The sequence below is a fragment of the Vicia villosa genome, linkage group LG5 (assembly GCF_029867415.1).
Source record: "Vicia villosa cultivar HV-30 ecotype Madison, WI linkage group LG5, Vvil1.0, whole genome shotgun sequence".
NCBI lineage: Eukaryota > Viridiplantae > Streptophyta > Magnoliopsida > Fabales > Fabaceae > Vicia > Vicia villosa.
In genome coordinates, this window is record NC_081184.1 from 118,352,200 (window position 1) to 118,375,245 (window position 23,046).

Sequence of the window (23,046 nt, forward strand, 5' to 3'; positions counted from 1 at the left end):
TATTCGGATTATATATTTTGCACACTATGACTCGGTCTGTATATATTATATGAATTTTATTTATTATATTAGTATTTTACGTTGATATGTCGTTTGTTTTGTTCGGCTTTTCCGTTTTGTATATATTATACGTTTTGTATATCTTTCGTACGGGACTATTAGAAAAAACATTAAAAAAAATAGACTTCTGCATAATTCGGAAATGCACTTCCGAATTACACTAAAATCTGAAAAAAAAGTATTTTCGGAAGTGCATCTCCGAAAACACCCCCCATTTGGTGTTTTCGAAGATGCATTTCCGAAGTCTGGGAAAATTTTTAAAAAAAAAAAAATACTTCGAAAATGCATTTCCGAAACAAGGGTAAACTGAGATTTTCGCTGGGAGTGACCCCCATAGGAAGGTGGGTAAAGAAATTTGAAATGTTTCTTTTCGAGGCAACACTGAAAGTGTAGTATTTTCCACTAAACTCAGTAACAGTTGGTGAAATATATTTTATTCTGTTCTATTTATTTTAATCTATTAGTATTACTAACACTTACTACATCGATGCATGCAATGTTAATATAGTTATTTGGTGGGTTTGGAGAAAATGTGTGACTTTGCTCTTCAAACAGACATCTTAGTGTAAAGCCAGTAGAGGTCTATCAAGTAACAAACACAGGAATGGTGTAGGCAGCCATTTTCAAAAGAAAATTTTGTTTGAGTTGCCGAGGTATGCTGGATGTTGCCTCTAGAATAATATACATAAATAACAACGAGATAAGTAATGTTAATAGTACAGAAAAGATGATAAATAAATGAAAGTCAAGGCCATTGTAAATGTCTCACTCCATCCTCACTCAAGTTCCAAGCTCCTTCTGCTATTTCATGATACAACTGATTCCATTCCCAGTTTGAGTACCCGAAGAAAAACCAGTAACCGTCAACTGGTTGATTTGCTGATTTCAGCTCCTCAATTTTACTAATTGTCACTATGTGATCAAGGAAGTAGGTTCCTGGTAGGATTTCAGGTAAATTATTTCCAGAACCTATTCTAGTTAAGGATAATAGAGGCATTCCGGTTTTCACAACTGGACCCCCAAAGGACAGAGGAGCCTCTTTCAATGTTTTGAAGTCTTCTTCCAACTTAGGCAGAAAACTCCAGTTTAGATGCTTGTTAATGATGAGACCTTGAAATCCAGTTATTTGATTGGCTGCCACAATGAGAATCTTGGATCCATCAAATGGCTGAACCCCCAAAAGCTTTTCTGTGGCAATTAGCACAGAACCGGCCACCACGTTAGGCAATGTTTCCTCCTCATTTGATACTGGTAAATTTATAATGTTGGGCTCTACCGCCTGATTCAGTATTCTATCTTGACCTGGGACTCCATGATATTTTGTCCGCGTGTGAAGTGATTCCCCGTGAACATTGGTTTGCAAAGTGCCATGTAAGTTTTGGTTCTTGACTACTCTTTCAGACAGCCACAGAACTGCTAGAGAATCATGACAAAAGAATTTAAACTACCAATTAATGTTTAGGTTCAACAAAACAGAAAACAGGAAATTAGAAGTTGAAGTGCTAATAAAAGCATAAGTCAAATTAAGATACAGTAACTATGAGTTTTTGACTCCACTAGTCAAGTCCCATTGAAGTCATAGTGGAGAGGAGCCTAGTAGAAGAGATACCGCCAATAAAAAAGGGTTGGGAAACAAGGATGAAAAGGTAATGACAGAGGTGATTGATCCAAGTTTGACATCAACAAAAACTGATTCAGATGCTTTCTAATATTCCAACACACATATAAAAATGGTATACCACAGTGAATGTTTTTTTACCTTTATCACCGATAAGATCGTGAAAGTTACTTCCATGCTCTGCTATAAACTTCATAACATCAATTACAGCCACATCTCCTCCATAAAGAAGAGGTTCCTTTTTTTCTGCTGGAAATAAAACCAGTGCAGGATAAACCTCCCCCTGCATATTTAATATGCACCTAACATTATTAATTATTACTAGAGATCATAAACAAAAATGCCTTTAATGTCCAACACTTCAAACTGCATAAAATTTCAAATTTACAGGCTAGACTACTTACATCCAATTATACATTTTTCAAATAAATCATAGATGAAATTCTTCATATTTCCTCATGATATCTGTTGATAACAAGAATATTGAATTTTAAAAATGTGAAGTCCCTCTATCCTTTTGCAATGCAACTAAATTATCCCATCTTAAATTCCAAACTTCTTTCTTATTAAAAATATAGCGACATAAATGGGTAACGGCCGTACAAGCAGTAATTACTACTACACATTCCAGGCTCAAAATTCAAGCCTGACCAAATTAAAAGTTTTTTTTCGCTTAAACCACAAAAATCATTTTAGGCCAATATTCTAAAAAATATGGCTAAAACCAAGAGTCATTTGAAGATTTTTGCTCATGTAGTCAACCCTACCTAGGAAAAAGCTTTTTGCTGTTATCATTGGTATAGAAAAAGCTTTTCACAAAAGTGACAATTAACAATCGATCATCTTCATTTGCTCCCACGCAACAATAATGATACATCTTAGAAATATAGTGCCAAACAAATACAACCCACTAGTAATCTCAATATTGTTTGGTATAAGTGTGATAATAATCCATAATTAATATAAATACAAGACAGGACATTGAGGCCTGAAAAACATAAATCCACAGTACCTGATCTACTGATTTCAGGATCAGATGGCAGTCATTCAATGTACAATCCAATAGGTAGATTGTCGGAATCTTCATTGTAACATACTCAAAATTTTCTGCCATGAAGCAATCAGTTGTCAAGATGTTAGAGACATCCAACATTGTCAAGCCCCCCAAATAGGACAATAAACATTGTCATTTATGAAAAGATCAATAGTTCAGGGTCAAACTCATTTACAAATTCCAAGTAAAAATCAGCATTTCAAATTCAAGTTAAAATCATTTTGATGGTGAAACGCAGAATTGCAGATGACCGGAAGTTAGGAACTATGAGCACAATAAAAAAATGATTAGCTCATTGCCAAAATAGAAGCCATTGAACAACAACTTCTAAATAATCTCATTTTAGCAAAAAACATGACAATGAAAAGATCAATAGTTCAGGGTCAAACTCATTTACAAATTCCAAGTAAAAATCAGCATTTCAAATTCAAGTTAAAATCATTTTGATGGTGAAACGCAGAATTGCAGATGTCTGGAAGTTAGGAACTATGAGCACAATAAAAAATGAATAGCTCATTGCCAAAATAGAAGCCATTGAACAACAACTTACTAAATAATCTCATTTTAGCAAAAAACATGACAAAATAAATAAGCTAAACATTAAGCAGGTAAAATATAGGGTGGTAGAGTAGAGACAGACAGACAAACATAAACAGTCCAGATTACCGTGATCAGTAACGTTCTGAGATCCCCTTTTTAAGGTATCAACATAGCCTTTGATGGTCCTATATACTTCACGAACAATCAAATCCATTCTCTGGCAGAATGCACACCAACTATTGCTAAACAAGACCAAGACATCTTTGTTCCATGCATTTGAAGTGTTCTCTTTGTTAGAAAGATTGAAACCAATAACAAGTTCAGAGAAAGTATGAGCTGTGATTCGAGGTATAGAATCCACCTCATGAAAATCCGAATTAACAAATGGAGGATGCCTGGCCTCCCTTTGGCCTTGAAGAACATATTCTGACAGCTGATATGGAAGCAAGGTTCCATTAAGAAACTCGGAAAGAAAACTATGCAGTGAAGCTAAGTTGAAACTTTTCTCTTCAGGGTAAACATAATGTTGCTGCCAAAAGGGGTCAACTATGACCATAGATGGAATTCTATAAGCACCAGTTAGCCTTTCAAGTAATTGATAATTACCATCAGAATAGAAAAAGGAACCATTAAAACCAAGAAACTTATCCTGTTCTTCTGCATACTTGTTTCCTTCAGAAGAACCATCCCTGGGGTTATTTATTTCTGATTGAACAATTTTGGCACTAGGAAGTTTGAGATCTGCAATAGATTCTTCAGATTGCACGGCTTTTATCTCTTCACCAGTGACAATAGAAGATTTCTTGACTTCGTCATGCTGAGAAGATAGCATGACCAATTTAGGATTTTCCCTAAGCTCTATAACAGATTTATATGAATACCCATCTGTCATTACAGCACTTGTATGATCTTGAGAAGTTTCTGCTGAAATTTGATTTGATTGAACTTCGGAATGCAATTGTTGTTGTGTATTGGCTGAACTAATGTCAATATCATTAGATAAAAGTTGGAAACCTAAATCCTTGGCTAGAGTGCTTAGTTTCCCGTCTTTCTTTTGCTGGACAATGTAACCCAATAACTCATTCAAAGAACTCACTTGTAGATCAGAAGCTACATTATCCACACTAACTTGCTTACCCTCATGAATAATTTTAATAGAAGATATCTTCTTGTTTAGTTTAATCTTTTGAGCTTTCATCAACAAATTTGAACTAAGATCAGATGTGCTTTTTTTTTGTCCACGGTAATTTCGGTTTAAAACTTTCTTGTGATTATCATTATTCCTATCCATTTGATTCACATGATAGTGTTGTGCCAATACTCTAAGAGCTTTAAGAGCTTCCAAACTTTTTCCCCTAGTTTCTGAGGAGTCAGATGATCTATCAACAAATAGAAGTACTGATGGCTTATTTGCTGGTATGGTGGCTTCTTGGTCATGTCCATTACCTTCCAACTAAATGAAAACAAATAAAACAGTATAAATCTCAACAAATGATTAGTTGACTGAAAGAAGCATGAGTATTTGCATGTTGGTGTAGATATCCATAGTAGTTAAATAAACTAGTCTACAAACAATACCATTGGAATTGCGATGTAAGAGAATTTATATATCTTCACCTAACAACTTAAGCTTTCAAGATAGTTGATTCATGACGAATACAGTCAAACATTGGTTTGGAGATGGGATAAGGGAGCAATGAAATATAACCTCATGACATACACCACAAAACATATAACAATAGCTAAAGTTTTATTCACCTCTTTGACGAAATGATTATTCCTCTGCAAAACATAGTTCAAGTCATCCTCTTCTTTAAGAATATGTGAACAACTTGAGCATCCAGCTAGGTAGTGAACTGCAAACCATGAACCGGAATCACCAACACCTAAGGATGAAAGCATCGCCCTATCTGAAACCAGCCCAAATCTATGTCGTTCAGGAGGCAGAAAGAATTCTTTCACAGCACTCATGAACTTCTCATAGAAAGAATGGAAATGCTCAAATTCTTCATATGAACAGGAGTGAAAATTATGACTATTCTGATCCATGAAGCCCAAACGGCCATCATTTACTGAGATAAAATCCCCAAGCCAAGGAACTTCACAAAACCCTTTATTGATGTTGTGTTCAACTTTGCACATGCCCACCTCTGATTATGAAGGAAAAAAGAAAATGAAAACAGAAAGGAAGGAAATTATGCATTTATCATTTATACTCAATCTTAGATAATACCAGCAACCTTCTGGTTAGTCTTCCCCCTTGAAAACAGTACTCTACCATTCTCTCCACTAAAACCCATCCCAAGATGAAGCCCTGCAAAAAAAACAAACACACACAGATAGTGACCCGTTTTCTAATGAGCACCGTTGTCAATAACACATTCCAAGTAACATAAAAGCCTTCAGGAAAGAGATGACAAGCTTAAGTAAATAGGGAAGTGAAAAAAAGAAAATAGTAATACTACTTAAAGAAACTATTTCTAAGAAGTTTTTATCATATATGAACTTATATCATGAAGTCTCGAAACTCAGCAACATATTTATAGTTGTATATACAAAATGAAAAGCTATTTGCATTATTTTCCTTAAAAAATAGAACTTTGGGTAGACTGCAATCCAACAGGAAAGGAATAAGTTCTGCATAAGCATGGTCATAATAAACTAACGATCATTAGCAATCTTTAGAAGCTTACAAAAAAAGGAGCTAGAAACAACTTGCAAAACATATCCATAAAGCTATTTTTATAAACTTAACAATTTTAACTATTTTCAGATAAACTACAGAATGTTTTCACAAGATATCATGGAAAGCATAGGAAATAAGCAGAAAATGGATTATGAACAATGTCTTAAGTTATTTTCATAAGTCCTCTCAGTAATCTAACTAGTGTTTTGTTCCCGTAGATAAATTCAGATGAGTCAATCTAAGTGAACAGGCTCGTATTATTGTTACGAAAATAAGCTCAAAAATCTATTGCGAGCAAATGCTAGGTCAACATCAACTTTCATGGAGGTTAGTTACAGTCACATATAAGCAACTAATAACCAAAATTCAAGACTCACCAATAGTGCCATTTTGTGTTCCATTGAATTTCTTACTCTTAGCTATCAATTTCGGCGTCCATCCACAAAAATCAACAAGAACCATAGTCTCATCAGCCGAATCCACAAACGTCGCGAAATCCCTCGGACTATCGAGCACTTTGAACGGAACCTCCTGAGGCGCATCAGAAACATAACGATGAAACGAAGATAAAATACTCTTGGCCGAAAGTCTTCCTGTATACTTATAAGCCACAGAATAATGAAAATAAACAACAGTTATCATTCCATCCACATTAACACCGATCGAATCCACAATCGTCTTCTCTTTATTGACATGCATGAACATTAGTTTAAGATCGGGAAATTCCTGAGGCTTGTTGGAGATTACAAGCGACATATCGTTCATTAGGGAACGAGATTCACCGGACCCTGCAAAAGAGTTAAGGATTAGAAATTGGATGAGATTGCGATGAAATGGAAGGGAGATGGAGGAGTTGAGTACAGGGGAGAGTGAGGAGGAGGAGGATGTGTGGATGGTGTTGGATCTGAGAAGTGAAGTTGTGGTTTGTGAGGATCTGCCATGATGAAGAGGATGAAGAGGGAACGAAGAAGAGAGATAGTGTTACTGTTGCTAGTATTAGTGATATCGCCGCCGTGGATAAGGTGGCGGGAGGCTTCATCGTTGTTTGGTTCCGTCTGCTGACTGATGCTACACCGACTGACTGTGAAACAACATGTACGCCGCAATGCCGTTTTCCGAGGGGCAGTGAATTTCCGCAAACCCTTCCTATTTTCTAAAAAAAAAAACTAGTAACAAACCCGTGCAATACGCACGGATACTAGTCTATTACGCGAATTTGTTTACATAATATTTTTATTTTAAATAGAAGTTTAAAAAAAAAAATATTTAGGTCAATAATATATCTTTTTGTATTTAAAAATATTTATATCAATAATATATTTTTTTGTATATAAAAATATTTAAATCAATACTAATTTTTTTCTCGTATACCATTTTTGAATCACAAATATTTAAATCATAAATATCATTTTTCGTATATAAAAATATTTATACCAATAAATTTTTTTCTCTATATAAATATTATTTTTTTCTTATATATCATTTATAAAAATATCTGGACCAATGGTAAATTTTCGTATATAAAATTATTTAGATTAAAAATAAATTTTTTCTCGTTTATCATTTTTGAATCACAAATATTTAAATCATAAATATCATTTTTTGTATATAAAAATATTTAAATCAATAATATATTTTTTCCCGTATATAAAAATTATTTTTGTTTAGGTAGCATTTACAATAATATTTGAAACAATAGTAAGTTTTTGTATATAAAAATATTTAGATCAATAATATATATTTTTTTCCCATATACCAATTTTAAATAAAAATATTTGGATCATAAATAGTAATTTTCATATATAAAATTTTTTAAATCAATAATAATTTTTTTTCCGTATACAAATATCATTTTGTTTAGGTGTTATAGTAAATTTTCGCATGTTAAAATATTTAAATCAAATTAAAAGATAATGACATGGCCCTTAATTATTGGAGATTAAATTAAAATTTTCGACAGAGTCAAATTTGATATCAATTTTATTATATGCTTGGATTAGACCCTTAATTAAAATATAATTAAAACATAATGAAACTCCACTGACATCTAAATAATTATCACATATTTAATACTCTTAAATTATAATGAAAACATATTTATTAATTATTTAACGATTTTTATTTATTATATATAAAAAATAATTATAAATATGCAGTAAATATGTTTAATAACTTTTATAACTCTACATTTTTATAAGTATTTTTAATTTACTTTACATATTTTTGTTCATTCACAAAAATTTTAAGTATTTATATAATTTTTGTCAAAAAAAAAGTATTTATATACTTTAATTTAAATCTTTTTCAATAAATTTTAATTACAATTAAAACAATTCTATCAAAATTCCACTTCATATTATTTTTACTTACTGAGTTTTAAAATTAAAAAAATTTAATAAATTCAAGTTTAATGGACACTTCAATAAGTTACTCTGAATTTATAATTTTTGCCCCCTCGTCATTGCGCCCTTCAAGAATCCTGAGAAAATGGTCATGAAAGTACAATACATGCTTTATTAACTCAAAATTTATCATGGACAAAACCATATATCACCGCGTAGCAAAAGAATAATAGTATTAAACTACACTGATACCATAACTCATAACTATTATTGTTGACATAACCATATATCATGCATAGCAAAAGAATAATAGTATTAAACTACATTGATACCACATTTGTTTGAGAAAATAAATATTAAATAGTAGCAGCAGCATGTATTGAATGACATGAGGATGAAGCTACTCTGCCAATCCTTATGAAAATAAATGTTAAATTGTAACACTGAACGATGCAATAATACTAAACAGATAGTTTCAAAGTTAAAGGAGAATAGTAATGAAAGTGTTATAAGTTACCTTAGTCAGTGTGCTATCAGTAGACAATTAGTTGCTTTCAACATGTTATATAAATAAATAACGTTCTAAGTGATATAATTTTCCAACGTTCACTGATATAAACTTTTTAATAATTCTAAGAACTTTTATCAAATAGATCCTATTATTATTCACTGGGGAGAAGCATTTTTCTTCTCTCTAGCTTTACTGCAGACAAAACAATAGCTTTACCGCAGACAAAAAAATAACTTTACCGCAAGCATATAAAGGTTTTTTCAATATTGAATAAAGTTGTACAAATCGAATTTACAGAGACTAGGCGATTTTACCAAAACTCCCAAGCTTGACAACTTAGATAAGAAGCATAGTTTATAGTGATCAACTAATGAAATGTAGTAAAAAAATACTAAATAGAAACCAAAATGATACAAAGAAAAATGGTGCTACCTAGGCCTTTTGATTGGGAGATACATGATACCAAATAACAGACACACAATCAACAACTAATGTCAAAAATTGGTGTTTGATATCATCTTCCAAAGCATATTTTAGAGTTTTTCTGTCAATAATCAGTGCATGTGCAACATGTGGGTCTTCTCCAGCTTCATTAATTGTGGGGCATTAGTGATTTGAGTCAAGATGTTGCCTTTGATTCCCTGAGAGGTATGCCTAACATTAGATGAAATCCATGTCTAAATAGTAAAAATGTCTACTTAATTTTAGTGAAATGAATACCTCTTTCCCCAACATTGATTAGTGAATTTGAATTTGTAGTAGAGATGCATATTTGCTTCATACCATATTGAAGCAAACTACATGAATATCTGCACCATAAAAAAATAATTATCAAACTCATTTAAATTTAGTAAATTCAAGCTTAAAATTGAAAATGCATATTGCATTATGAAGTTAAATAATTTACAGTAGACATACTTGTTTCCATTCATAGATAATCAATCAAATATGATACTACACAACCAGTAAATAATGAATGTCAAAGTTTATAGAGGAAAGTTAAAAGTCTCTATAACAACTTTTATGTTAATGCAAGGTCTTCAATAAAAATAAATACTACATTTGCAAATAAACTATATTGCTCCTCGTACCAATCCTTGTAAACTTCATAAATTAATCTCCAACTGCAACCCAATTTGAAAAACCTGCAAATCAGCCACCTTTAAGTACACTTCCAAAATTACTGCATACACAAAATAAGCATTTGATCCCTGTGTTATATTTGAAAGAATAGCAAGCCAAAGAATAGAGACTCTAACATTTACACAACAATACCTTCTCAACTTCTATAGTACTCAATTTGAAGGTAACAGATGTTACATGCTACACAGTTTAACTTGAATCTCATATATATGTACTTACTGAGTTTAATGTTTGAGACAAGCAAAATATTACTTGTACAAGAGCATGATTAACAATAAATTTGACAGCATCAAGACCTATAGAGCAAACAATTTCTTGCTGTTAATTCAACATGTTAGGCTAACATAAATACGAACAAAATAAAATTCCCTGATAAATTATAGGAAACATACCAAGAGTATCGTATAAAGGCCGTGATATATATGAATAAGCATAGCAAGCATGATCAACAATGAGCCACTTAGGTATGTTAATAAACTACAACCCACAAAGTATGTATCATGAATAAGAATTCTCAAGAAGATTCACAACTCATCAGTAGGGTCTGTGTAAGGAATCAGAAGATAGGGATTTGATTCGATCATGTTTGCAAGATCAACAATAATCATAGGCCCAAATATCTCTACTATAAATCACAAAAGCAAGTTTGGTTCACAATAGAGATAAAAGAAAATTACTGCTGACTTAGTAAAATAACATCACAGTCAAATATCACGATTCACACCAGATCAGTTGAAAAACCCAAAATAGATTTCTATCAGGCCTACTAAGAATAAACCCTAAACTTTGTTAGTATATAACAATTAATACACAGTTCCCAAGGCAGATATCACTTTTCAAAAACCACAACCACATACAAAGAACAGAAAAACCCTAAAAACTTTTGTTGTTCATCTTCCAAAACCTTTTAGGAAATTGTAAGAAAAAGAAGAAGAGACCAATGTTCACCCGAAATCGGCCACAGAGAAACAAACAATGAAATCTTAAGATTTTCATTCATCATTTTCCAGAAACCCTTCAGAAATTGTTGCAAAAAGAAGAACTGTTCACACAAACACACAGCCATAGCCACAAAGATCATAATCAAACCCTAAATCTAATCGTCATTTTCCAAATACATAAAACCCTTCAGAAATTTTTTAGAAGAAGAACAAAAGACAACAAATTCGTAGATCCAAAAACATAAAGAACAAAAATCAGAAAAATCTCACCAAAGTTCTGGAACCATAACATCATCTTCATATCCTTCAAAACATAAGTAAACCGAGCAACATCATCACCACCAAATCGCACAACATTCATCATCACCTTCATCAATCTTCATCGCCACCATATTCCCAACCGCATAAGGAAGAAACTTGTAAATGTGAAGAAGAGATGAAGCGTTTTGGAGAGGTGAAGGTGTTTGAAGAGAGAAAGTTGATGTATAAACAGTGAAGACAGAGAAATGGAAGGGGAAGACCAAGATGAAGTGATAGAATCAGATGTTAGAGGAGTTGGACAGTCTGCTATGTTATCACTTTTTGATATTTGACGGACAAAAGGGTTGCAATATTGGTAATCTAGTAGACAAAAGGTTGCTTTTGCAGACTTCCCAACAAAAGGAAGGGCGATTTATCTCAGTCATCTAAAATGTCTTTTTTTTTCAAATATTTCAAAAAGAGACCACATTGTACTTGCACGTGTCCCCATATTGTCCTACTTTAACTATTAAAATCAAATATCTTTGCAATTTGTAACAATTAATAGTAAAAACATATAAGTTGTAATCAAAAGTACAATTTGGTTGCAAAAAGTAAATTTTGGACACATTTTACCCCCAAATCAATGAGGTGGAGGGCAAAGAAAAAAGGTTAAAAATGTGTTTTCCAGAACCATTAATTTTCTTATATTATAGATAGATATTATAATGAATAATCAATTTATTCTTTTTTTTCTTATTGAAAATGAAATATAATCAATTTATTTCTCAAGTTAATATAAAAAATGCTTCTTTTTTTTTTCACATGTAATTGCATAATGTATAGACTTTTTTTTAATAAGCAATTTGTGTTTAGCCGGATTTGAATTTGAAATTTTGAGAAAAACACGCTCTTAAGACTCAAGCCTTCATCCCCAAGTCCCACACACGCACACAGTATAACGGATAGACTAGTTTTCAAGTTTGGAGAATTATTTTATTTTTTAGTTTTTTTTTCAACTAGTTTAGTGACTAAAAATTTCACCTTAAAAATGAATTAGTAAAATGTCGCAGATTAAAATTGCACATTTACAACTGATGTCTTTGCAAAACTATAAATTAGGAGAAACATAATTGTTTATATATGTATACACATGAAGAACGCGCTAAAAAAGAAACAACGTGACCGAGTGGATTTTCCGCATCTTATTCTTGGATATGGTGTTATCTTAATTTAGCCACGTTGGGGAGTGCAGAAGTTCGTGCTTTAAAGATGATAAATGAGGGAGGCCATATTAATCACCATGGCCATGTCTTCTATTTGGCCCCGTTGGAGGACAAGGTGTATTTTTTTTGTTCCCTCGAGGTCAGTGCATATAACAGTCGGGTCTCCATGGATATTATGGTACTTCATCTTCAAGTGAACAAGGGAAGCTACAATGTTTAATATCGTTGTGAAAGGTCTACCCAGGATGCAGTTATAGAGGCTCAAGCATAGAATGACCATGAATTTGGTGTTAATATATCGGAGGTCTCTTCCATCTCCCATGGATAACATCAACTTCGTGTATCTCCAAGGATGTGTCGTGGTTTCGTTGAATGCTTACAAGTTTGACATGTCATACTGTATCAGGCTTCTCTTGTCTAAGCCCATTTTTTCAAATAGTGAAGAGTAGAGGATATCGAATGAGCTTCCTCCGTCGATCAAAATTCTAGAAACATCAAATTGTCTTATGGTTGCCTTTATGGCTAAGGGGAATAATTCATTTGAAATCTCCCCAACCTTTTTTAAATCTCGGAACCCTAGCATTGGTCGACTTGGGGTTTTCAATGAAGAGTTGCCCTCTTTATGTAGACAGTCATCATTTCGGCTATTTTTCTCTTCATTGTGACTTTAGAAGGGTGATTTTCCTGGGGTGCCCCTCCAGTAATGACGCTGATGAAATGATTTTTTCCCTTGTTGGTTTCTTTGTTCTTGCCACTCGGACCGACTTCAGGAGCTTTAGCAAGTGACTTGGCCTTAGGAGATTTTCCTCGGTCTCTCTTGCAGCCTTTGATATATTCATATAGTCTACCCCTATTAATCAGTTCCTTAATCTCATCCTTGAGTTGGACGCAGACATTTGTGTTATGGCCATGTTCTGTATGGAAACTACAGTATTTTGACTTGTCAATCCGAGCAAATTCTCGGATAGGGGAAAGGAGGTTGGATGTTTGCATTGTGAAACTCGATGTTGATGCACTCCCAGTATATCTTATCTGGTGAAGTTTTAAGAGGTGTGTATTTGTCGTTCCAATTGTATACCCCATGTCCGGATTTTCTTTTCACCGAATGGACTTCCTCGCAAAAGGTTGGATAATGCCTACCTCTATGGCTGAAGTCGGGTTGTCAAAGTGAGCACTCAACTCCCCTAACATTATATATGGTTGAGTCAAGTTCAACATCACTTGTGTTGTCCGCACTTTCTTTTTTCCTAACTTGGTACGGAAAGAAGAATCATGTATGTGACCATTTTCAAAAATCCAGCAATGTAAGACTTCTTCAACCCCCTCTACTTTGAATGCCACCTTCCTAAATTGGTCGATAACATCAATAAAATTGTAGAGTAAATATAAAAGTGATATGAGTTCACTTATAATCAATGGCCAAATAAATAAGAATACAAATTAATGAGAGACTTGCATTACAATTTAATTGGGTTTAACAAAATATAACCCTCAAATTGAATGAGATTGAATAGAATTTAATCAATTCAGCTTATTATTATATTTTAATAAGAGGTGTACTACTTATTGTGAAAGAATCGCGAATACATCACGAGTAGATTTTAAACATTAGATATTGGCATGTGTACAATAAAACAACATTGTGATGCTCTTGTAATAATGTTTTTCAAAGACAAATAATGCAGTTTGGGGTCCTGCGTTGTAGTCATAGAGAGTCGTGCTTTGCATTTCGTTTGCTCAAAGATGAAAAATTAAAGGAAGGTGAGAAAAACAACCAAAATGTTGATCGACTACACCCATTGAGATTTTTAAATATGAATCAGTTATTTGGTTTTGCGAGAAATTGGAAAGTTTTAAAAACTATACAAAACAGAACTTTCCGTATGCCTTTTCATTTGTAAACTTTTGTTTTACATGCTAGCTGATCAAAATATTGTTTTGGAAAAAGTATTGTACACAGATAGACCGTAGACAAAAGACTGTTTGGAAAGTCATATGGCTTTGCTTGCACTTAAGGATAGATAATAGCCTCTTTGAGATAAAGTAAATAGTTTTTCTCTATGCAAATAAATGAACTATGCAGATTGTGGTTACTACAATGCTCAAATATGTTTACATAAAGGCCATGGTAAACAAGTATTTTATTAAAACATTTATTCAATTATTTAATACAAATTCAAATGGTCACTTCTCATTTGTTCCTGTGTAGACCGCGTGGACCAGTAAGGTGGGGAAGAAAATAGTTGTTTTGCCAAGATTGAGGAATCAATGGCTACCTTTTCTCCATCATATTTTGTTTTAAATCTAATGGCTCTAATTAAGATGAAAAAGTTTTTCCATATTTCAAAGTCAGCATATTGGAATTTGGAAGTAGACAAGTTTGGCATAAGTATATCAATCGAGTTGTTTAAATTTATCCACCCCTACTATAGACAAAGGAGTATTTAGAAACAAATCAGATGGCGGTTTTGCTTGTAGTTAAGAATAATCAACTTAGAGATAAAGTATACAGCTAATTCTCCATGCTAACTTAACTAAACAAAATAAAGAAATAGAGTACTAATGCGGACCATGGACGATGGTTAATACAATGTTCAGATATGTTTACATAAAAGTAATGGTAAACATGTATTTTAATATAATAGTTATTCAGTTATTTAATATGAATTTTAAATTATTAATAAGAGGTGTACTATTAATTGCAAAAGAATCACAAATCCATCACAAACATATTTTAAACATTCGATATTGGCTTGTGTAAAATAAAGAGATATGGTGGGTATTAATAAAACAACATTGTGATGTTCTTGTAATAATGTTTTTCAAAGACAAATAATGCAGTTTGAGGTCTTGAGTTGTAGTCATAGAGAGGCGTGTTTTGCATTCTGTTTGCACAAAGATGGAAAAGTAAAGGAAAGTGAGAAAAACAATCAAAATGTTGATTGACTGCACCCATTGAGATTTTTAAATAAGAATCAGTTATTTGGCTTTGTGAGAAATTGGAAACTTTTAAAATCTATACAAAACGGTACTTTTCGTATGCCTCTTCATTTGTAAACTTTTATTTTACATGCTAGCTTATCAAAATACTGTTTTGAAAAAAGTAACATACACAGACAGACTGTAGACAAAAGACTGTCTGGAAATTCATGTGGCTTTGCTTGCACTTAATGATAGATAATAGCTTCTTTGAGATAAAGCAAATAGTCTTTCTCTATGCATATATATATATATATATATATATATATATATATATATATATATATATATATATATATATATATATATATATATATATATATATATATATATATATATATATATATATATATATATATATATATATATATGCATATTGTGGTTACTACAATGCTCAAATATGTTTACATAAAGGTTATGGCAAACTAGTATTTTAATAAAACATTTATTCTATTATTTAATACGAATTTAAATTGTTACTTCTCATTGGTTCCTGGGCAGACCGCGTGGAGCAGTAAGGTGGGGAAGAAAATAGTCGTTTTCCCAAGATTGAGGCATCAATTGCTCCCTTTCTTTTAAATCTAATGGCTCTGACTAAGATGAAAAAGTTTTTCCATATTTCAAAGTCAGCTTATTAGAATTTGGAAGTAGACGAGTTTGGAATAAGTATATCAATCGAGTTGTTTAAATTTGTCCACCCCAAATATAGACAAAGGAGTGTTTGGAAACAAATCAAATTGGCAGCTCTGCTTGCAGTTAAGAATAATAACCTTTGAGATAAAGTATACAACTTATTCTCTATGCAAACTTAACTAAATAAACTAAAGAAATAAAGTATTATGCGGACCATGGACAATGGTTACTACAATGTTCAAATATGTTTACATAAAAGTAATGGTAAACAAGTATGAATTTTAATATGAATTTTAAATTATTAATAAGAGGTGTAATATTTATTGCAAAAGAATCGCGAATCCATCATGAATAGATTTTAAACATTATATATTGCCCTGTATACAATAAAGAGATACGATGGGTATTAATAACACAACACTGTGATGCTCTTGTAATTATGTTTTTCAAAGACAAGTAATGCAGCTTGGGGTCCTGAGTTGTTGTCATAAAGAGGCGTGTTTTGCATTCTGTTTGCTCAAAGATGGGAAAGTAAAGGAAAGTGAGAAAAACAACCAAAATGTTGATCGACTGCACCCAATGAGATTTTAAATAAGAATCAATTGTTTGGATTTCTGATGAATTGGAAACTTTTAAAAACTATACAAAACAGAACTTTTCACACGCCTCTTCCTTTGTAAACTTTTGTTTTACATGCTACCTGATCAAAATAGTATTTTGAAAAAAGTATTATACACAGACAGACTATAGACCAAAGACTGTCTGGAAAGTCGTGTGGCTTTGCTTGCACTCAAGGATAGACAATAGCCTCATTGAGATAAAGTAAATAGTTTTTCTCTATGCAAAGAAATGAACTATGTAGACACTAGTTACTACAATGCTCAAATATGTTTACATAAATTTCATGGTAAACAATTATTTTAATAAAACATTTATTCAATTATTTAATATGAATTCAAACTGTTACTTCTCATTAGTTCCTGTGCAGACCGCGTGAAGCAGCAAGGTGGGGAAGAAAATAGTCGTTTTGCCAAGCTTGAGGCATCAATGGCTACCTTTTTTCCATCATATTTTATTTTAAATCTAATGGCTCTGATTAAGATGAATTTTTTTTCCATATTTCAAAATCAGCTTATTGGAATTTGGAAGTAGACGAGTTGGGCATAAGTATATCAATCGAGTTGTTTAAATTTGTCCACCCCTACTATAAACAAATGAGTATTTGGAAACAAATCAGATGGCAACTTTGCTTGCAGTTGAGAATAATAACCTTTGAGATAAAGTATACAACTTATTCTCTATGCAAACTTAACTAAACAAACTAAAGAAATAAAATACTATGCGGACCATAAACGATGGTTACTACAATGTCCAAATATGTTTACATAAAAGTAACGGTAAACAAGTATTTTAATATAATAGTTATTCAGTCATTTAATATGAATTTCAAATTATTAATAAGAGGTGTAATATTTATTGCGAAAGAATCGTGAATCCATCACTAACCGATTTTTAACATTAGATATTGCGCTGTGTACAATAAAGAGATACAGTGGATATTAATAAAACAACACTGTGATGCTCTTGTAATAATTTTTCAAAGACAAATAATGCAATTTGGGGTTCTGAGTTGTAGTCATAGAGAGGCGTGCTTTGCATTCTGTTTGCTTAAAGATGGAAAAGTAAAGGAAAGTGAGAAAAACAACCAAAATGTTGATCGACTGCACCCAATGAGATTTTTAAATAAGAATCATTTATTTGGTTTTGCGAAAAATTGGAAAGTTTTAAAAACTATTCAAAACAGGACTTTTCGTATAACTGTTAACTTTTGTTTTACATGCTAGCTGATCAAAATACTGTTTTGAAAAAAGTATTGTACATAGACAGACTGTAGACAAAAGACTGTCTGGAAAGTCATGTGGCTTTGCTTGCACTTAAGGATAGATAATAGCCTTTTTGAGATAAAGTAAATAGTTGTTCTCTATGCAAAGAAATGAACTATGCAGACTGTGGTTACTACAATGCTCAAATATGTTTACATAAATTTCATGGTAAACAATTATTTTAATAAAATATTTATTCAATTATTTAATATGAATTCAAATTTTCACTTCTCATTGGTTCCTGCTAGAGCTGTCAAATAAGCCCCTTAATTAAAAGCCCTAATTATTTGGCCCTATTAAAGCCCCAATATATTAAGCCCCTAACTATTGAGATTTATTTTAGGGCCTAAAATTTTAGGCCCTTTGCATAATGTATTTTTTTTGGCCCCATTGAGGGGGCCTTATTTTATTAAAAAAAAACACAAAGACTTCATAATGAATCTCATTTCCTCTGGGAGTGATTATATGTCTAATGATGCAGTGATAATAATGTTAAATTTACTACTTAGGTCAGCATACCAGTTTATTTAACTAAAAGCATCACCCAATAGCCTTAGACATACAAAACCAAACAATAGTAGACAAATTTATGATTTAAAGCATCAGTGAAAGCAATTCATTAAATTAGAAGAAAGTGTCACCAAATACAGTACTATGATGCCAGATTTATCAATTAACGTGTCTCATTTTCTTGCCATTTTACATAAAACTTGTAGATTCAAAGAGATACTATTTCAGCCCTCTATCTTATAGAAGTGAGCTCTATATCTCCATACAAAAATAATATATATATATATATACACACACACACACACACACACACACACACACACACACACACACACACACACTAACAAGTCACATTCAATTTGAAATATTTAATACTTTTAAATATATTTTTTTACTTTTTAATTTAATTTTGTAATTTTATTTATTTTTTACTTTTAATATAATTTCTAATATATATATTTTTTTTTACTTTTTTAATTTTTAATTTAAAAGTTATTATTTTTTAATTTTTTAATTATTTTATTTGGGGCCTTATGACCCTCTTTAAAATTTTGGGGCCTATGTATTTGAGGGCTTACTATTCATTAATTTTTTTTAGGCCTCTTTATTATGGGGCTGGGGCCTAAATTAATTGGCCCCCTTAAATTGACACCTCTAGTTCCTGCACAAACCGCGTGAAACAGTAACATGGGGAAGAAAATAGTCGTTTTGCCAAGATTGAGGCATCAATGGCACCCTTTTCTCCATCATATTTTATTTTGAATCTAATGGCTCTGATTAAAATGAAAAAGTTTTCCATATTTCAAAGTTAGCTTATTGGAATTTGGAAGTAGAGGAGTTTGCCATAAGTATATCAATCAAGTTGTTTAAATTTGTCCACCCCTAATATAGACAAAGGAGTGTTTGGAAACAAATCAGATGGCATATTTGTTTGCAGTTAAGAACCATAACCTTTGATATAAAGTATACAGCTTATTCTTTATGCAAACTTAACTAAACAAACTAAAGAAATAAAGTACTATGCGGACCATGGACGATGGTTACTACAGTGTTCAAATATGTTTACATAAAAGTAATGGTAACAAGTATTTTAATATAATAGTTGTTCAATTATTTAATATGAATTTTAAATTATTAATAAGAGGTGTAATATTTATTGCGAAAGAATCGCGAATCCATCACAAACAGATTTTAAAAATTAGATATTCCCCTGTGTACAATAAAGAGATAGGGTGGGTATTAATAAAACAATATTGTGATGCTCTTGTAATAATGTTTTTCAAAGACAAATAATGTAGTTTGGGGTCTTGAATTGTAGTCATAGAGAGGCGTGCTTTGCATTCCGTTTGCTCAAAGATGGAAAAGTAAAGGAAAGTGAGAAAAACAACCAAAATGTTGATCGACTGCACCCATTGAGATTTTTAAATAAGAATCAGTTATTTGGTTTTGCGAGAAATTGGAAAGTTTAAAAAAGGCAAAATATCCTTTTTGGTCCCGTATGTTAACACCGGGGTTCATTTTGGTCCCTTAACTTCAAAAAGTTTCATATTGGTCCCTTAACTCTTCAAAAGGTGCCATATTAGTCCTTTTTGTCATATTGGCGACGAAAAAACTCAAAAATTGGTCGCTAAATCAGTCGCTAATATGACAAAAAGGACTATAATGACACCTTTTGGAGAGTTAAGGGACCAATATGGAACTTTTTAAACTTAAGGGACCAAAGTGAACCATGAGGTTAACATACAGGACCAAAAAGGGTATTTTGCCTTCAAAAAACTATACAAAACGGAATTTTTCCGGGCTACGCTGGATTTCTGAAACCAACTTTTTAGTTTTTTTTTTTAATAAATAGTCAATTGATTCCTTACACAAAATACAAATGTTAATCTCATAGAGCTTAAAATAAGTAGTAAAATTATTCACGAAATGGATTCTTTCTATTGGATATCGCTAAATCCTTAAGAAATCATGTTTAAATTAACTTAACTTCAAAGGTATTATGGACTAATTGTGCCAAGTTTAAATAATAGAAGTTTGGAATTGTATTAAATGTTGTTGATGTGTCATGTTGGGAATGCATTTGAGGTGTACAAGTAGTTGGAAAAACACATCCATTTTTAAATTTTTCTCTTTGTTGATTTGCCCATAATTTTTTTCTTGCCTTGATGGACCTTTCACTCTCCTTAATGCATTGAGTAGTGAAAAGTCACATTAAGAGTTGGAGTGAGAAACTAATCTCTTTAAATCTGATTGCTCTTTAATACCATTCAAATTAACAAATCTCTTTATTAGAAGAATGAAATATTGAAGAACCTAGTCGTTATTGGATAAGAGATACAAAGGTCTTCAACCTCAAATCCCTACTCCTCTTCAGTCATTTTCCATTGTTGAGAAAAGGGTAACTATCAATATCGATAATTTAGGGTTTGATGTGGATTTATGATTATGATGTTTGCGGATATGGATAGGAAAGTTGATTATTTGGCTAAGGAACAAGGGGAGAGTATGATGGATTGAGATGAGATTTTGAGTAGTGATAGTGAGGATGAAGAAGAGGAGGATGGTGATGATGTCGGGAATAATAGCAATAGGCCTGATGCTAAAAAAAGGTTGCTTTATATCTATGTTTCAGAGATATTAATATTGTTGAACTTGATTTGTTGTTAATTTTTTTTATTTTTTATTGTTAAGTTTGTTTCTTCATTCAAATTTATCTTATGCAGCTTACCTTGAATTATGGAGTTGATGTTTTGTAGCGTTAAGTAACGAAAACTGATGTATAGTTGTGAATTGGATCATGTTATGATTTTGTTTATTTCATTGTTTTTTGATCAACTAAAGGGATCATGGTATGACTTTCATAAAAATATATGTTTAACCCTAAAGTAATCATATAAATTTAATCAAGACAACTTAATGGAGAAAACGTTTGATTTAAAGGCCTTTTAAAAGGCATAAAAACATCATATTTGATTTAAATAAAAAAGGATTAAATGAATAATATTTTTAGATTTTTAAAATGCATTCACAAAATATGTCACATGGATGAAGAGTGTACCAAAAATCAAATGAAAATGATTAATTTTGCTAGGTTAAACAAATATTCAAAGTTGTAGTATAAAATGAAGAAAACAAGTGATTAAAATTAAGTTTTGGCACCCATGAGTCTTGAACTCACGCCCTTCACTTTACAAGCCAAAACCTTGACCACTAGGCCACGCGCTTGTGGTGATCATAAGGTGGTTCTAGTTTAAAAAATATCAAAATAAGTGATTAAATGGTTTAAAATCAAAACAACATAAAAAATGGTCTGAGGGGGTTCGAACCCGCGCCCTCAAGGCAATAAGACACTTACGAGCGCGCGCTCAACCACTGAGGTGGCCATACATCTGGTATACAAAACACAAACCAATCAATATATTTAAAACAAAGGCCCGAAAGTTCAAATGATGAACTTCATCTTCAACCTTGGACAAACAATTTTCAGAAAATGCAACTCTCTTGTTTCTCAACCATTTTCAAAAATATTAACATGAAACTTGTTCTAAATTTCACCATGATTTCAAAAATGTAAGCCTCGTGAATTTATTTAAATAAGAATTTTCCAAAAATCCTCAAGAACCCTAATTTTTCAAACTTAAATTAAATGACATATATTAAATATAAATGGCAACCAGTTGAAAGCTTTTTACCCTCACATTGCAACAAACATAATAAAATTGAGCTTTATTAAAAATGGTATGCAAATGCTAGAGTATGAGCTTGAACAACTTACCTTTGCAGGTGGAGATTAAAAGGTGGATTAGAGCACTTCTAGACGAGTTTTGATGATCTGGACAACTTCCTTGGACCTTAGTGATGCTAACTGAATGCTTAGACCACCTTGAAATAGTCTAAATTCTCCTACCCGAATCGAGTTGCAAGAGCTTGAAGTGAAAATGGAAGTTGGATTTAGAGTGATTACAAATGGGATATGAGTGTTTGGAAAACTTCTATATGGTGTATAGAGAGTGTTTGGATGGTTACTTGACACAGAGATTGCTTGAAATTCAAAAATCACAAGTTTATGCAAGTTGGAATTTTGGAGCTTTCAAGTGGGGGAGTGACTTTGAGATTTTATGTGTGTTTCAATTTAGAGGAAAAACCTTCTATTTATAGGGAAGATTTGTGGTTTGAGGGGGGAAATCATACCAAATGGTTGTACCAAATTCAAATGGTGTTTGTTTGCTTCTTTGTGAAGAAAGCTTGGAGTTATGGTTTCAATGTGTTTTGCCATGCTTTAAACATAACATATGGAGGCTCTTCTGCAGCTTAGATGATTTCATGTTGGGTTTGTGGTGCTTTTTATGCATAAGTAACAAGGTATGAGCTAAAGGATAAAGTTTTGGTGATTAAAGCTTCTTTATGAAAATGGAAGTGTGACATGCTTGAAATGGAATGATTCAATGGTTAATGGCTAAAACACGTGGACAATGGCTTAAAAGTTTATGTGATCTTCTGACTAGAGGGAGATTTACAAGTAATTACACCTGTAACACAAAGATCTTGCAGATTTGGGTAAGTCTACAACTTGGTTTATCACAAAATTGACCTATAATTCAAGCATGGAGGACTAACTTCATCTCTTTGATTCTCCTTGCTCAAAAATGCTATGGAGGAGTTCTGGTACTTTTTGAAAAG

At 32.1% G+C, this 23,046-nt stretch overlaps 1 protein-coding gene and 1 long non-coding RNA gene across 3 annotated transcripts; both read right to left on the reverse strand.

The window, feature by feature from the left end:
* Positions 1-385: 385 nt before the first annotated feature.
* On the reverse strand, positions 386-7,122 carry LOC131602203 (uncharacterized). Of its 2 annotated transcripts, none has more exons than XM_058874242.1 (8): positions 6,820-7,122; positions 6,336-6,746; positions 5,506-5,586; positions 5,031-5,422; positions 3,399-4,725; positions 2,691-2,785; positions 1,820-1,961; positions 386-1,476 (listed from the first exon to the last, which is right to left on the reverse strand). In XM_058874242.1, exons 1-8 carry the CDS (start codon positions 6,995-6,997, stop codon positions 806-808), a joined length of 3,297 nt encoding a protein of 1,098 aa, XP_058730225.1. In that variant the 5' UTR covers positions 6,998-7,122; the 3' UTR covers positions 386-805. The 2 variants fall into 2 exon arrangements, with proteins under 2 accessions (XP_058730225.1, XP_058730226.1); XM_058874243.1 differs by having other exon boundaries at positions 391-1,473; positions 6,820-7,121.
* A 2,018-nt stretch (positions 7,123-9,140) lies between these two features.
* LOC131607118 (uncharacterized) lies at positions 9,141-10,294 on the reverse strand. Its single transcript, XR_009285200.1, has 4 exons — positions 10,174-10,294; positions 9,903-9,956; positions 9,532-9,620; positions 9,141-9,452 (listed from the first exon to the last, which is right to left on the reverse strand). It is a non-coding gene; the product is annotated as an uncharacterized LOC131607118 (long non-coding RNA).
* Between the last annotated feature and the right edge of the window lie 12,752 nt (positions 10,295-23,046).

Coding starts and splice junctions, on each gene's coding strand:
- LOC131602203 (XM_058874242.1), bottom strand. CDS start 6,997: ATGAAGCCTCCCGCCACCTTATCCACGGCGGCGATATCACTAATACTA. Junction 6,747..6,819: donor CCTCCTCCTCACTCTCCCCT/GTACTCAACTCC, acceptor ACTCTTTTGCAG/GGTCCGGTGAATCTCGTTCC. Junction 5,423..5,505: donor GACTAACCAGAAGGTTGCTG/GTATTATCTAAG, acceptor CTTCATAATCAG/AGGTGGGCATGTGCAAAGTT.